General features: G+C 24.7%; 1 protein-coding gene across 5 annotated transcripts in view; it reads right to left on the bottom strand.

The window, feature by feature from the left end:
• LOC109597565 (C-type lectin 37Db) overlaps positions 1 to 18,943 on the bottom strand; it is a 37,681-nt gene that overhangs the window by 9,085 nt on the left and 9,653 nt on the right. For 2 of the 5 annotated variants that reach the window (XM_020013290.2, XM_020013291.2), the window contains exons 2-4: positions 9,002 to 9,283; positions 4,332 to 4,397; positions 245 to 348 (exon numbers count right to left, since the gene is read on the bottom strand). In XM_020013290.2, the coding sequence (XP_019868849.1) occupies positions 245 to 348; positions 4,332 to 4,397; positions 9,002 to 9,283 (452 nt within the window). The remainder of the gene's footprint in view (positions 1 to 244; positions 349 to 4,331; positions 4,398 to 9,001; positions 9,284 to 18,943) is intronic. The other 3 variants (XM_020013293.2, XM_049963344.1, XM_020013292.2) reach the window with 2 other exon arrangements.

Raw genomic sequence — 18,943 nt, 5'->3', positions numbered from 1 at the left:
AAATGCTCCAACATAAAAATTTAATCAATTCCATCCACATAAAAGAACCGGTGACTCATTTTAAGGAGGAATAAATTTCTTCGCCTTTACACGGTGTTATTATATAAACAATTTGTTCTCTTAAAGTTTCATGAAAACTAAATTATTTTTGCTACCATTCTAGATAATATATTAACAGCACAAGATGACTTATAAACTGTGGAATTTCGAACAGTGTTTCACTCAACAATAAAAATAAACTCACCTTAAAGAAAATTCCAAGGTAGTATCTCTTTTCACCGAGCTTTAATAAAGGCATAGTCCACCTATTCGCTGTCGGAAGAGAATCATCTATGCAGTTCGGGCAATCTGAAATAAAACCACATTTTAGATAACGTCCATGAATTATTTATAATGAGCAGAATTATTGCAAGCGTTTATGAGGCAAAACTGCTTTATTCGCACAACGTTTTACGTGTAATAAATAATGTATTTTTAGTATGAAACATCAATTATAAATATTTACCGCAATTAATGTATGAATCTCGCACCAAAAAAGGTACCGCAAAGAATCAACATTAATACCCACATGAATTGAAAAGTACACTTTCTTTTTAGTACCCGTTTGTTGCTTAAAATTTATAAAAAGTATAACAAATTCTGAAACATTCCGTTTTTCTTGGGCAAAATGAAACAGCTTTCTAATTTGACATAATGTAGCTAATCATGTAAAAGACATATTTCGTACAAATGGTAATGGTCATAATCACCTAGATTTAATCTACTACAATGTAAGTTGCACTGTTGCAAAACGCACAAACCATTTTTACGTTTTTATCTATTATTTGAACCATGAATTATTCTTTACGTATATATGTGTAAATGTTCGTATCTGTTTTTTTTCTGTTTAATGAGAGCGACTACAGGAAATACCGGTTAATTACGTATGCTAAAAGTAGACGATCGTAAATAAAATCCAGCCGAATCACTAATAAATAATAACCGGATATTGCAGAAAGTTTTACCTTGATTTGAACATGCAGTCTTTGTAATCCGTTTCTACAACAAACTTTCCTGGCGACAGTTGATGAAATGCGAAATACATATCTTTTATTAATTTGAAAACTTAATAATACGTTTCTCTAATTATTTATCATTAAAATATACATATTAATGTGTGAGTGTATCATTAAATCTGCACGCAATACATTGTTGCTTTAGCCCAAAGGATAAAGTGAAACAAACAAGATATTTGATCAGTCTGAATTATGAGAGAGACATCATGCACGTCATAGTCTGAAAATTTGCTTTGTCTCTGTCTCTATCAAGGATGACGTCTCTCTCAAAATTCAGTAGAATCAAAGGCTTTTCAGTCGATGTACATTTTAAATTTTTAATTAATAAATATGTTATTCAAAAATTGATAATTGCAAAACTAACATGAATAATTTGTTTATTAAATTTCTTAATTAGACACACATAAATAGTATTAATTAAAATTTTAATATTTTTATGTACTTCTTAGTAATTAAATTACAATTTATTTATTTATTTCTGCCCAACGTAGTAATTTTTATACTTCTATTTATGAGCCAAGATGTATTTTTTAAGTAACACAGAAAAAAGGTATAAACACGTTTAATAAAATGTGGTTAAATAGGAATAAAATTTTGATTTAGAACCTGTTAAGAACGCCGATAAATAGTGGCACGTATTACTTAATTACTTCATCAACCATACGATCATTTATAGAGGATGCCATATTTAGTAAATATTTAAAATATTTGCATATAATGACAGAAAGTGGGATTTCCTCAGTTTCTCTAAAATAGAAGACAATAAGACAATAATGAAGATAATTATTGTTTTCACTCGTAAGTCGATTTAAATTGATTACAAATTAATATAATATTAACAGTTAATTGTTTTATGAAAAGCTCATGATACTTTGAAATTTATATTATTTAATTTCAATATATATATTCTAAATAATTTAATTTTTTATAACTTAAATTAAATATTTTATTCTTTTTTAATTTAAATGATAAATTCAATTTTTTTTTAATTTTAAACTAAATATTTTATTATTTATTTTTAATTTATATTAAATATTTAAATATTTTTTTAATTCTAAATTAAATATTTCCTGTTTTTTTTTTTTTAATTTATAGTAAATATTTTAATTTCTACCCCACTGGATTAAGTGTCTCTTTGATGGGTATAAACTAAATTTCATAAAAAATTATATAAATTCACAATTCTGTGGAAAATGTATATAATATTAAAAGTTAATTATTTTATGAAAAGTTCATGATCAGGTTAAATACTTTGAAATTTAAAACCATAATTTTTTTAATTTTATACTAAATAATTTATTTTTTTGTAGTTTAAATTAAATATTTTATTTTATTAAATTTAAATAACAAATTTAATTATTTTTTTTTAATTTTAAACTAAATATTTTATTATTTATTCCTAAATTATATTAAATATTTTAATATTTCCTGTTTTTTTTTTTAATTTAGAGTAATTATTTTAATTTTTTTAATTTTAATTTAAATTAAAAAATCAATTAAAATTAAAATATAATAATTTTTTTAATTAAAATAAAAAAATAATAAAATATTCAATTTAAATTCATGAGAAATTAAAATATCTAATTTAAATTGAAATAATAATAACATAAAATTACATTAAATTAAAAAAATATACGTTGTATTTTTTTATTTAAATTATTTATTATATATTTTTAAATTAAAATTAAAGTATAAATTAAATATTTTATATAGGTATGTATATACCAAATTTCATAAAAATTCATGATCATAATTATCTCGAAAAATTAAAAATTTTGATAGAAATTGTCAAAAATAGCACAATTTTTTTTATTTTAACAATATTGGAAAAATATGGTATACTAGAATTCAATTTAGGAGAAATTAAAATATTTAATTATAAAAATATATTTAATTAAAAATAAAAAAATAAAATATTTAACTAAAAAAATAAAATATTTAACTAAAAAAATAAAATATTTAACTAAAAAAATAAAATATTTAACTAAAAAAATAAAATATTTAATTTTAATAAAAAAATAATTTTAAATTAAATATTTGGATATGTTTCATTTACATTAAATGTTTTTTTTTAATTTAAACGATATATTTTATTTTATTTTTTATGTTTAATTAAATATTTTTATATTTTGTATATATTTTTTAATTTAATTAAAAATTTTAATTTATATTTTAATTTTATATTGATTTTTTATCTATTTTTATTTAAATTACATATTTTTTAATTTTTTTTAATTTTTCACTTTTTCATATAAATTAAATATTTTATTAATTTTAAATTATATATGTGAATAAGTCATAGAAACCCATTTATTGTAAATTATCAATCATTAATTAATTTATTTTTTTCATAATTTCTTAAGTATAAATATTATTTAAAATCTTCAACAAAGGTATCCAAGATTATCTTCCATTTAAAAAAAATACACAATAATAATAATAATTAGTTTAAAAGTCTCTTATTAATTGACTTCGATACAAAAAATATAAAATTACTATTTAGATACATTATGCACGACAGAGACAGTAAAAGTTCGTAATGTCTTACTGTCTCTGTCATGCATGATGTCTCTCTCAAAATTCAGTTGGATCAAAGACTTTCCAGTCGGTATAATTAAATATACAAACTGAAATTAATACTTATAATTTTCCAAGTGATGATAGGTGAATTATTATAACAAGTTTTAATAAAATTTTGTAACGGATTAGTGAGTTAGTGAAATCCAATCCAAGCATATTTGCCATGTATTAACTGCAGTTAAAATTAGCAACGAAATGACGTGACTTTTTTATTATATTCGGATCCCACGTAAATGAACTGAACCTCTCTAAAAAGCAGGGTACTTGTAAATCTAAAAACTAATAATCGCTTGCCGCAAATGACCAAAACAAACGTGTCGGAATGGGGCACAAGAAGACACACACAAACAAATACAACAACCTGAGGAGGCGGAATTCTTGACGGGTCCAGCGGCAAAGGAAACACTCAGCACTAAAGCCGAACATATCAGGTACCAACACCGAAACATCATTTTAGCACCGCACATCGCAATCTTCAGTTGTGACTGAAGCCGCAGAAGGCGCGTCTGCCCCGGGAGTCCGCCGCGGCGGTCCGCGACCTTGCCGGACAACCGGAGAAAGTGGTTTGGCGCAAGAAATGACGATTACCGTTGACGACCTACACTCAGATTTAATATATTTCGGATGCCGATTATAATAGGTAATTTGAACTTGGCTATGAACGGCGTGTTAGGTAATAAGCGCTGCATAAACAACCTGCTTGCAATGACGCCTCTCGTGCTTCCTTCTTCTTCACTCGGCTGGACGTGGTTATGGATGATCCTGAAAGAATATCACGGAGTTATATTACAAGGGGCGAGACACTGTCATCCGCAAATCCTGTTTCTTTCTCACTGAGTACCTCACTCACTTAGGTACAATATTTCCTCAAATTGGTCATTGTTATTTCATCATTTTTCCACATTTATGTGTCTAGTAATTGTTTTAATGTGAACATAAAGTTGTTTCATAGTTTAATGGTCACTAGTGCAGTCTCTGCTTTTGGTGGCTTTGAAATTTAATTAGTTTAGTATTGAGGAAGGTCAAGTCAATTGGGTGGACACAAACCCACTCAACAGTTGAGTGTTGCCTTCACATTTGCATCTCTCACGTGAATATTTGCTTTTTTATTTTTACTCGACGTAAAACATAGCAAAATTCTTGTGTCTAATTAATACCGGAAATCAACCGTAGTATTGCCAACTCCTCATAATTACAATATAAGAGTTGCACCAGTAAGTTATACGTCGCAAAAGAAAACGGCACTTTCTACTTAATTTAAGTACCTACTTGCGTAACTTTAGAATGCCTTAATGTACACTGTGTACGGTTTTAAAGGGTAATAATTTGGTTGCAATATTTTTTTTATTTTAACACACCTATAATAATAAACTTTAGCCATTAAAACATTATGTGGAACAACAAAATTGATTATTACATAACAAATCAATTTTATTCTTATTATTAATTAAGTTATAATTTCTTTAAATAGTAATTGTGGTTAAATAAATAATGATGATTAAAAGATACTTGTTCAATTTAAATTTTAACAAATTAATTTTTTATTAGATTTATATGTTAGTCTTCACCTACATATATGGAAGAGAAGATGTCGTAAGCCATACACGACTTATTTACATTTTCCATTGTATAAACATGTGAAAATTGTTTGTGGTTCTTCAAATGAACAAAAAATATTGTGTAATTAATTAAACATTTAAAGATGTACTTTATTACTTCTCTCCTTGTATATTCGTTATATGTTATAGGACTATTTGGAAAAGTACAATTTTTGACATTTAAATTCTCAAGGTATAATAGTCTATTTTTTATAGTGTTGAATAACCAATATTTTTAAGAATAATTTTACTAATTAACTTATAAAATTAGAATAATAATTGGGAAGGTCCTATTCACCTTATGTGTAACTCAAATGTTTAAAAAATTAAACTAAATATTTAATTTTTTGTTTTTAATTTATTTCAAATATTTTATTATTTTTTAATTAAAAATTAAATATTTTATTTTTTTAAATTTAAATTATTATATAATTTATATTATATACTTAAATATATTTTTTTAAAATTAAAAAGGAAATATTTCCTTTTTTTAATTTAGAATAATTATTTTAATTTCTACACCACTGGATTAAGTGCCTCCCGAAATGGGAATATACTAAATTTCATACAAAAATTACACATATTCACAATTCTGTGGAAAAATTAAAAATTGCATTCTTCTTATGAATTTATTTTTTAATCAAGCAGGTTTAGGGAAGAAACTGCTAAATTAGCATAATTTATGTTTATTTTAACAATATTAGAATAATACACTATAATTATTTAATTTAAATTAAAAAATGAATTAATAAAATATTTAATTTATATAAAAAAATAATATAATATTTAATTTAAATACATGAGAAATTAAAATATCTAATTTAAATGAAATAAATTCGCTGAAAAAATGAAAAATTCTAGAAGAAATTGGAAAAATATACACATTAAATAAAATATTGAATTTAAAATTAAAAAAAAAAAAAATATTTAATTTTAATAAAAAAAATAATTTTAAGTTAAATATTTGAATGTCAATATTTATTTTAAATATTCATATTAAATATTTTATTATTATTTTTTTAATTTAAACGAAATATTTTATGTTTAATTAAATATTTTTATATTTTTTATATTCTTTTTAATTTAATTAAAAATTTTATTTATATTTTAATTTTAAATTAAGTCATTTATTTATTTATTTACATTTAAATTATATATTTTTTAATTTTTTTGATTTTTCATTAAATATTTTATTTTTTTATAATTCCAGTTAAATACAGGTGTACTTTATCAGTTCTCTTCTTGTATATTAGTTATACAGGACAATTCGGAAAAGTACAATATCTGACATTTAAATTCTCAAGGTATAATAGTCAATTTTTTATAGTGTTGTGTAACCAATAATTTTAAGAGTAATTTTACTAATTAACTTATAAAATTAGAATAATAATTGGGAAGGTCCTATTTACTTTATGCGTAACTCAAGTGTTAAGCAAATATGTGATATAATTATTTTTTATATTTCCCAATGTCCACAATAGATAGATGGAGAGAAAATTAATGAGTATGCAATTCAGATGAGACTGTTAAGATTAGTTTACTTTACGACTGGACGACACATATTGCGAAATATTTAAACTTTCTTAAAAATGAGGCTAGAATAATCTTCATGCTTACATAATTTAGCAAAATTATCTATTTGAATGTAATTGTATTAATAATAATAAATATAGATTATTATTTAATTTTGAAGGCATTTTTGTTTTACTTTTTATAAAAAAAATTTGCATAACTTACTTTGAAATCAAGATATTATAGTTTATTTGAATAACTTAATTTATTAGATATTTAAGAATCATTTCTCGAGACTAATGGTGCACTAAAAATTAATTGATTTACCAAATTGCGACGTATCTACTTAACCTTCCTCTTCAGCAAAAGAACCAGTTATATAATTTACATCTCGTCGAAGGTTTTTGGCAATAAAGCTTTGTAATAATAACATTGAACCTTTTTATTACAATGTCAGGTTATACTAATTAGTTTTTTTATTAATTGAGTACAAACACGTCATCTTAAACATTAATATAATAAACCTTTGGAATTTTTGGATAGAGGATTATTTTGATATTTAATAGAAGAATTCCTCTCAGAAGCTACGTAATAAATTTTCCTTTTTTAAATCTGACAGAAAGGTGTCTACAAATATTAACCTCGATAAACTCACAAAGGTTAACATGCGTATTGAATATCGGAGTGTAAAATTACCTCACAGGTCCATACTGTTTCTGTTCTTCAAAAAATATCCAATATTCTTAATTATGTTGAATGTTAATGTAGATATTTGCTAATACAAAAATCAATAAAATATTATCAACCCCTTATTAATGAATAATATTATTGTTCCAATTCACTTTCACATAATATAGTTGTAGGTAAAAAGTAGGTATACATTTCTGTAGAAAGTAATAGTCATTCAAGTGTAGTAATTAGATATACTTGTACCGTTTTAGTTTGTCAAGGAATCTAATAATATTGTTACATGTTATCAAGTGAAATTTGTTGTATATCCTGTAAATAAACATAATCGTACGACTCGTTTTCTAAATATCGTCTAAATTATCAGGGAAGTACATTAAAATGTTTATAATATATATTTATATTATTAAAAAAATTGTTGTATCTTAAAATTTAACACGTTTAGTACATTCAGATTCATTTAAAATGTTTTTCTTAAAATATTATTTTGTCTTAATTTTGAGACACCCTGTATACATATGAGTATAAGATTTTAACGATTGTAAATGTATCGTTTTAAATAATTTTTCCACTAATTAATATATATTTGTATTTTAAACTGAATAATATTGAATCATCCAAGAAAATATTAATTGAAATTTAAAGACCCCCATTTAATAACAATTATATCAATAAAATAATATATAATATTTGCATCATGTATCTAAAAATTTGAGACGTTTAGAACATTCACATTCATATTAATTGTTTTTCTTAAAATGAAAGTAAGAATTGCTCCCTTAAATATCTTCATTTTGAGTCACCCTGTATATATATGAGTATAAGATTTGAACGATTGACGTAAATAATTTTTCCACTAATTAATATTTTAAACTGAATGATATTGAATCATCCAAGAAAATATTAATTGAAATTTAAGGACCCCCATTTAATAACAATTTATTAAAGAATTTTTTAATTAATATAATGATTCATATACCATAATTTATTATGATACTTCACAAAATATTTATATATTACGGACACAAATTTACGTAGTGAATTAATGAAGCGATAATCCACAGTTTCTGATATTAACTTATAAAGATGTACCACCATAGCAGGAAACATGGGTATACTGAGTATGTTACCTTTCAAAATTCATTTAATATATTTGAATTATTTTCAAAATTAATAAATAAACCGGATATTTATAAATTCTTAATTAATAAAAATTATAACATTATTAAATTAGGGTAACGAGATTTTTTTGGGTACATGCTGGTTTTTGAAAAATGTTAAAATAATCATATTGGGAAAAGTAATAATAAAAAAATAGTCTTAAACACAGAATACAAAAAATAATAAAATCTTTTTAACATATATTATACCGATAGAACAGCGTTTACTCCCTCTGAGTCTTGAGAGAGGCATCATGCACGTCAGAGATAGTAAGTCCCCACTTTGCTCCGTGGTGAGACACTTTTTAAATGCATATTTAAAAGCATGTACAGTATAAATCTGTTTATCTAGTTACCCCAATCTAAATTCTAACTACCGTATCAAACTAAATAAATAATTAATTCCAACCTATAAAATTATTGGCCTCATCTTCATCTTCGTAATATGAGTTAATCAGTTCTGACTCGTTACTTTCGAGTGTCTCTTTCTCCAGATTCTGCGTTTTATTTAGCAAGTCCTGAATATTATTAGTGGCGGTTTTTCGTCGATCTCTAGGAAGAATGTCCCATATGCTTGGTACATTCGAGGACCTATGCACATGAGGAAACAATTTCTTCTCTAAGAAGTTTTGTAATATTTGCGTCGTAATTCTGTTCTGTCGTTGTATTTCCCTTAAGTCCAATTGATATCCTGAAAGCAATAAAATTTTCAGTGTTGTGTATAATAGATTACATTTATATAAAAAAAACATTTATAGCACAGTATCCATGCAAGATTTCAACGAAGATGGAACACAATAAATGAAACACAACACTGATAATTTTATGGAAATTTGTCGCTTAGTCCGATTGTCAGTTTAATTTGATGTATTTTCTTAATGATATTTTTGTATTTTTACAAAAATATTTTAAAATAACTTGCAAGGACACGTGTTATTATACATTTAAAGAAACAAGGTGTAGGAAGAAGTCTATAAAAGTCTGGTAGTCACTGTCATATAATAATTATTTATATTTAATTAATAATAAAAGTAAATAATTGTCCCAAAAAATATCACGTGACCAAAAATTATGAATGGAGTCAAAGAGTGAAAACGACGATACAATAAATAAACAATTTTTAATTAAGTTTTTAATATTTACCTTAAAATTATATTTACGTCAAATTTGAAAATATGTGCAGTGTGAAATTTAGTTTAACATAGTTGTGATCAATATGTAAATGAAGAGAAATATTTTTGGGATAATTATTTTTCGCAGTGTCAATCATTTTTAATCACATTAAATAGAAAACAATAAATATTTTTATTACATCAATGCATATTGAAATATACATATTCATTTAATATTTTGGACATAATTAAATCTGTTCACGTACTTTTATAATAAATAATGCAATTTTTTTGTCATTTAAATTAAACATTTTATTTTTTTTTAATTTAAATGTTAAATTTAATTTTTTTTATTATATTTTTAATATTTTATTATTTATTTTTAATATATATTAATAATTTAAATTTATATTTTTTTTAATTGTAAATTAAATATTTCCCGTTTTTTTTAAATTTCTACACCACTGGATTAAGTGTCTCCCGAAATGGGTATATACTAAATTTCATAAAAAAATTATGCATATTCACAATTCTATGGAAAAATTAAAAATTATAATCTTCTTATGAATTTATTTTTTTAATCAATCAGGCTGGGGAAGAAACTGTTAAAATTAACACAAGTTATTTTTATTTTAAAAATATTGAATTAATATATTATACTATAATTATTTAATTTAAATTAAAAAATGAAAATGAAATTAAAATATAATAAGATTTTTAATTAAAATATATAGTTTGAAGAAATTAAAATATTTAATTATAAAAATATATTAATTTTTTATTTATTTATTTATATAAATTATTTTTTAATTTTTTATTAAATTTTCGATTATTTTTTTAATTTTAAATTAAATATTTTATTTTTTTCAATCTCAGTTAAATATTAAAATTTCTCTTTAATTTAAATTAAATATTTTATTATTTTATTAATTTAAATTAAACATTTTACTTTTTTTAATTAAATATTGTATTATCTTATTAATTTAAATTAAATATTTTACTACTTTTAATTAAATATTGTATTATTTTATTAATATAAATTAATAAAATAATGTGATTAAAAAGTTTTTTTTTTTTGAAATGTGAATAATTCATAGAAATCAATTTATTGTCAATTATCAATCAATTTATTTTCTTATTAATTTCTTAAATATAAATATTATTTAAATTCTTCAACAGAGGTGCCCAAGATTAGTTTTCCTTAAATACACAGAAAATACACATGTTAATAATTAGTTTAAAAGTTCTCGATCTAAAAATATAAAATTACTAGACAGTAAAAGCCTGCAAAGTTGCTTCATTGTGGGAATCTTTTACTGTCTCTGCCACACATGCTATATCCTCAAAATTCAGAAGGATCAAAGACTTTCCAATCGATATATTATATACAGTATATTTGTAAATGACCTCTAAATTTTTTAATTATAGGTTTACAAAATTTCGATTGAATCTTTAGTAATAAATTAAATGTATTGTATTTTTAATTACGATGTTATATTATTACAATCTATATATTATGTTATTATTTTAAAGTATGTAATTATAATAAATATAAGAATAATTTATGTCTTTTAGTAGATTATCGTTCAATCTAACATAATATATATTGACATTTATTGAGTAAAAAGTTAGAATTCATAGGCTAAATCAGCATTAACTTGAAAGTCTTCAGTTGTTAAAGCTTAATGATAACATTTTTTACAAAATACTTTTATCTGTGTCAATCAGGCTCAAATGTTATTTCTGGCTATTTATATAAAAAATATTATTATATCGTTAATGTGTACAAAATACAAAAATAATTTAATTTTATTTTTTGTAGTTTTTATTTTAATCAAAAAGGGTTGATTTGTACTTCAAAAAAATGGCGAATGCGCCCATATTGAAAGTTAAAATTTAATAAGGTAATTTTTTAGACTTAGACAATTTCTATACTAGTAAAAAAGTAAACCTTTTACACTATCGTATGTTAATTAATGAATATATAATTTGACGTTAAAATATTAACAAAATATTCGAAAGTTTCCAATATTTAATAAAATAATTCCAATCATTATATCAAAGCTACTTAATCATTCAATATAAATTCTTTTCTTTTCCGGGAAGCAAAAAAAATTAATTCATTATAACTTATTTGACCGAACTGATTTGTTTTGAAAGAGCCTTTTGAGTCCTTACCACAACAACAAGTTCAAGATTGAGTTATTAATACGTTCAGTGTTAAATATCTCAAATGCTAATCAGTCATTAGACCGCACCATAAACTTATTCTGCGAAGGTAAAGGTAGTGCCGTTTAATATAAACAATACATATTTCATATGTATTGTTGACATGATCGCATATTTGTTATGTAATAACGGCAAATATTATCTTACTCACGTGGCAAAATAACTTACGGGACAAAATACCTTTGATACTAATACACTTGTGTAAGTGTAAGTTTTTATCAGATGTTGGTGCATATATTACCGATTACACAGTTAGGACTAAGGAATTTAATTAGTTTAGGGTATTGATTACGGTTATATTATTATCATGTCCGTTAATGTTACTTCAATTATTTATTTAATTTATTATTAATTTGTGACTACTGTTTCAATTTATAAAATAACTGGAGTTTACACCTGTTTAACATAAAAAGTAAAATTACATAATTGTAACTGTTGTATAGACATTGATCAGCTGTAGTAAAGAAACTCGTGACAACTGGAGACAATTCGGGAATTTAAATATTGAGCAACGTCACTATTAATGGTGTAAACTGTCATGCAACCATATTTAAGGATCACGAAATTACAACTTATTGTAGTCTAAACGAATTCAAGATATATTTTTTAGGTAAATGAGGCTAAAATTATACACTGCAAATTTTTACATTATTTTCATATTATATTACATAATTAATTCAATCCAAATGTTTAAGTATTTTTTCTTAATATACAACACATAAATATTTATCACAAAACTAGATTTTTTAACACCAAATGGAACGTTAAAAAGGGAATGCCTTACTCAAAAATGCAAAAACTTTTGAATACACATAACACTTGACTGATTTTGTCAAGTATAATTTGATTAATTGCGTTGTACAATGTGTGTAATTAAAAATTTTCTGTTCACGTCACTCATTTAATTGTTAAGATTTTTACACGTGTCGACTCACGACATGCCACTATACAGGTAATATGATTTTTGCAATATGTAACTTGCTACTGAAACCACGAAGTAACTGGCAGATAATCTAATAGCTTGTCTATCTGATTTCATCTATATTGAGACACACACACACCACAATTCTTTTATTATGAAGTATTGTAATAATAAAATATTAAAATTTAAGTAATTAATATTGTAGAATTGTAAATCCTAAAATACCATTTTTAATTATATAACATAATTCATGTAATCACTACAAAATTTATTTATTGACTTTAACTTATTAAAAGCTTTTACATTTTTTACATTATTGTCATAAGTATTTAAAACTTTTCGTAATTATTCAAATAGCTCAATTAAGTTATTTGAAAGGCGGATGTGTTGGCAGTAAAAGGGAATCTTATTCGAATCAACTCTATGTAAACTAGAATTATAGGCAACCTGAATTCATATATTTGTTTCATGGACATTGGTCATTGTTTTCACCTCATAGTAGATTGTACTGTGCCAATAAAATATGTGATAGGGTGACGTACAATCTAACAATAAATTTCAGGCGTTAATTAATTGCGTATGTTCCCTGCTTGTTTTAATAAACTATAAATCAATAAAATATCACAAGAGCAAATGTCAATAGTTGGGTTACATTTTCATATACTGTATTGGATACGGTTTATTCTGGTTATAGTTCAAACGACACAATTACCATGGTAATAGTTCAGAATTAAAACATAATTGCATCACAGATATTGATGTTGCAAACTCAATTTGAATTAATTTTATACTAAATTCCATATTGAAACATAATGTATATGGTAATAAGGAAAGGTGTGCATTTTTATTATTTTTAAATAATAAATTATTTTTATTTTACTTATAAACACCACCCACACACAGATATAAAAATAATTGCTTGTATGGTATGTTTCTTTCATCATAGTGGTAAAAACTATTTCAATTGATTAATTATCTATAACACAAGATGGTTTTGTTAAAAGATTTGCTCTGGGAAAGACTGCTCCTTCATTTACAAGACTAAATTATTAGAAGAGCTTAAACGATTTTGTATTAGCTGCGAAGCTAAGCAAAGATGTGAAAGGCCATGTGAGTTGGTGTCTACGAAAGAAAAGTTTAAAGAAACCCATTAAAGATTTATAAACTAAATTAATGAAATAAATGAAGAGAATCAGCCTCAGAAAGAAAAAATTATCAACGATGGGTTGCCACTGCTTTATCTTTATTTTAACAGAAAAAATTTTACTTATAAATACCACCCACACACACACACATGTGCAGGTAATGTATAAAATTTATTACATAGATACAAAAATAATTGTTTGTATGGTATATTTTTTTTCAATTGATCAATTATCTATAACACAAGATGGCTTTGTTAGAAGGTTTGCTCAGGGAAAGTCTTGTTCTTCATTTACAAGAAAAAATTATTGGAAGAACTTAAACGAGGTTGTATTAGCTGCAAAGCTAAGCAAAGATGTGGAAGGCCATGTGAGTTAGTATCTACGAAAGAAATGTTTAAAGAAACCCATTAAAGATTTATAATCTAGCTGGAATGGTAACCATTTCACACCTCAGACGAAAGAACAGGTAAATTAATGGAAATATCAAAAAAGTCATACACAGACAACTCTACTAATAATATTTTAATCAATTCCTAGTTTGGCAATTTCTACGTAAAATTGAAATTATATATATAATAAATTTTCGTAGATTTCAAACAGGTTCTACAAGTATTTTAATGATGTCAACATTTTTTAGGTAAAATCAAGAAAATATCACAGACAATCTTCTTCAATATTAGTTTAACAGTTTTCATTTCACAAAAGACAAACCAACAAAATTTCGCCGTCGTTTCCTTCACAGATTTCAAGAATGTTGCTGTATTGAGTTTGACCTTCACACCAATACCTTAATCTAAACCAAGCAAGACTCCAGTATATTGTTACACAGGACTTTTATTTCTATTCTTGCACTCTCAAATACTTCGTCGATGATGCAACAATAAGTTGCACAATATCGAACCGTGAAAGAGGATGAGGATAAACCGAGGGAATATTACAATCATAACATGTATACAATTGCGTTGCCATTGATCTTAAATCCTCGTTTCCAACTAAGTCAATACGGACCAGTAAATGTGTAAAGTGGAACGGCACGACCGTAAAGCCATTAGAATAGTTTAAACAGCGATACGAAACTCTGATAAGAATTAAATGCAGCTTGATTCAGAGCTGTAGAACTTAAATTAATGTTTTCAGCACCTTACAAGTGCCTGATTTCACCGCTGGTTTATTTATATGGGAACTTAAGTTTATGAAATAAATCCCTAATTGAATCCAGAAGGAAAAGAACACATAAAAACGAAAGTTGAGAAACACTAGTGACTAGAAAAACAAAATTAAATTATTAGTTTTTTCAGAAAACATTGTCAATTTGGGGAGCAGTAGAATCACGTTATAGTCGTAAATTTTAATAATAAAGCGATGCGTCGTAAATAAGCACCATGACATACTGAAACAAATTTATTTTGAGGTTAAATGTTGTTGCAAAATTGTAATTGTTAAAAACGAATAATGTTAATCCTACAATTTTATTTGGTTTTTCCATCTTTAATATTGTATTAATTAAATATGAAAGTTATAAGTATATATCTTTTAACCAGATACATACATTCAAAATGTATATATTAGTGTTTGTTTAAACAATCGAATAATAAATAAAATATAAAAGTGAAAATTATAATTGTCTGCTTTTTACATGAATAATTAATCATTTGTCTTCGTCATGAGATTGGGAGATTGAATGAATATATATAGATTTAATAAGTATGCTAATTAATCAGAAACTTTCGACAAACAAACAGAATTGACAGAAAGTAGAGCCAATTTTTTAAAATTCAAATAATTTTTGTCTTGGTTATTATATTCAATGAAATGTATATTGAAAATTAACTTCCCTTTATACAATAAATTTAAATTACTCGAATGATGAGAGTAGTCAAAACTATAAAAAATTTGACATTTCACCACCTGTAAATTATCTATTTTTATTTCGATCGAAACAAATTAGGCACCGTTGGATACGTAATTTAATCACATGATTAACAAAATTTATTCATCTCAATTGAGCTTGTCGTTCATTCTACAGTCCACTTTAAGTAAACTAATAAATAGAAAAACACAAATTTTCTGTAGGAATTTTGGCTAGAAAAAAAGGAGAGTATCATTATGAAAAAAGTATATTACATAACGACAAAATGAACAAAATGTTACAGAAATTTGAAATTTTTGAAATTTAAATTTCAAAGAGTGTCCTATTAAATTTTGACCATTTATTTCTGGAACAACATGTATAGTCAGTTATAATGAATATGCAGAGTGTTTACCATACTGTATCATTATGGAATAAGTATATTACATCACACAAAATGGACAAAATGTTACAGAAATTTGAATTTTTTGAAATTTAAATTTCAGAGAGTGTCCTATTAAATTTTGACCACTTATTTCAGGAACAACATGTATAGTCATTTATAATGAATATGCAGAGTGTTTACAATACTGTATCATTATGGAAAAAGTATATTACATCACTCAAAATAGACAAAATGTTACAGAAATTTGAATTTTTGGGTGTCCTATTAAATTTTGACCACTTATTTCAGGGACAACATGTATAGTCATTTATAGTGAATATGCAGAATGTTTACCATACTGTATCATAATGGAAAAAGTATATTACATCACTCAAAATGGACAAAATGTTACAGAAAATTGAATTTTTTGAAATTTAAATTTCAGAGAGTGTCCTATTAAATTTTGACCATTTATTTCAGGAACAACATGTATAGTCATTTATAGTGAATATGCAGAATGTTTACAATACTGAATTATTATGGAAAAGTATATTACATCACTCAAAATAGACAAAATATTACAGATATTTGAATTTTTTGAAATTTAAATTTCAGAGAGTGTCCTATTAAATTTTAACCATTTATTTCAGGAACAACATGTATAGTCAGTTATAATGAATATGCAGAGTGTTTACCATACTGTATCATTATGGAAAAAGTATATTACATCACTCAAAATGGACAAAATGTTACAGAAAATTGAATTTTTTGAAATTTAAATTTCAGAAAGTGTTCTATTAAATTTTGACCAATTATTTCAGAAACAACTTGTATAGTAATTTATAATGTATATATAGTGTTTCCTAAATATAATTTCTTTCCATCTAAACTATATTATATTTGCATATACAGGGCGGTAATAATTTATATATTTTTAAAGTTCCTCTACTTTCTGCCAATACTGTATATAGTTTTGTTCAATGAGCAAAATTATGACAATAATATTGGATTATATTTTTTATTATATGTACCCGTAATTTAATTTCAAATTTAAACGTATAATAACTCAATTATTATAATTGAATTGTTACCACACAGTGATGAGGTAATAGGAAGACGTCTTCTAACACCCAGAGTAAGGAGCTCAAGATCATTTATGTAACCAACAAATTTTAGTTTTGAACCTTATTAAATAATTTATTTACATTAAGTAAATGCCCATTTTTTTTTTAATTTAAATAAGTTTATCTATTATAATAATTATGAGTAGGTGTGGTAAAAACTTTTACGGTGACTAACCTGGGACAATCTAAAATGTGAAATATGTTAGCTTCACATCTTTGACTCACGTCTGTGTGTGTTTTTTTTTTTTTTTTGGATGGACGTTCTCGGTATTTATTTTTAGTAGCAGTGCTGGTTGACATTTAAAAACCGAAAAATGCTGTCCAATTACAATTGGATTCCGAAAATTCGCCAAACAAAGAAGTCTGCGGCGATCGCAAGACTGTTTTGTGCTCATTGTGCGACTGAAAGGTTCATGGGAAAACTTGTATTGCAAATTATTACAGTTTTTCTGTTTTACGATCCACGCAAACCTGAACAAAAATTCGCAGACGATGCGAAGATTCTGGCTTACCTTCACATTAAGATTAACTGGAAATCGCCTCATACAAATTCCTTAAGCGTATAAATAAATGAGCGGCAATTGCTGCTATAATTATTGTAACATTTAGGCTAAGGTTAAGTGCGCTTATTGAAGATTCGTCAGATTTTGTAATTTTTCTAATACGGAAACGGACAATTATACGTGTACGTGTGTTTCCTCAAAACATCATCGATATTTTAATGAGAGGCGGGTTTAATCAACATGCGTGAACGAACATGTGATATGATTTCAGTTTTGTGAACGTCAGCCATTCTTCGGCAAATTAAATTCAACTTATATTTTAAGCCGAAGCATATAGGGTCCCTAGAAAATATTAATTGAAAATTAAAGACCCTCGTTCAACAGCAATTTATTTATGTTCTTAAAGCTTGTTAAAAATATATTAAAAAACACTATATTTTAGAGTATAAGCATTTTACCTCATTAATGGCTTTCTAAAAAACTAAAATTAAAACTTTTTAGATTAAGTTTTTAATCAGTGTACAGTATGGCAGAAAGTAGAGCAACTTTTTTAAAATTTAAATAATGTTTGTCCTGGTTATTATGTTCAAGAATGTATATTGAAAATTAACTTCCCTTTATAAATTTAACAATTACATAGTTAAACAATAAAAAAATAAAGTGTTTTTCCATTGGATTGACGTCTGGGTTTTGTGCTGGCCAAGACATGACACGTACTCTTTAATTTAAATTAAAAAAAATTGTTCTTTTAATAAAATGATTATGTTTTTTAGTTATTTCTTACGTTTTTAGTAATTTTTTGAGAATCCATCCAATGATTTTTCAGGATATTAGTCAAAAAATAAAAATCCAGAAAGTTATTCAAGTGAAATTATGTAATTTAATCAGTATGAATTTAATCGTATAGATTTTAATCGTATGAAAATTGATCGTATGGAATTTGATCTTATGGAAAATGATCATATGGATTTTGATCGTATGGAAAATGATCATATGAATTTTTATCGTATAGAAAATGATCATATGGATTTTGATCGTATGGAAAATTACCGTGTTGATTTTAATCGTATGAATTTTGATCG

This window comes from Aethina tumida, chromosome 2 (genome assembly GCF_024364675.1).
Source record: "Aethina tumida isolate Nest 87 chromosome 2, icAetTumi1.1, whole genome shotgun sequence".
In the NCBI taxonomy this organism is placed as follows: domain Eukaryota; kingdom Metazoa; phylum Arthropoda; class Insecta; order Coleoptera; family Nitidulidae; genus Aethina; species Aethina tumida.
The sequence above is the reverse complement of the archived record's forward strand: the minus strand, read 5'-3'. Positions and strand labels throughout refer to the sequence as shown.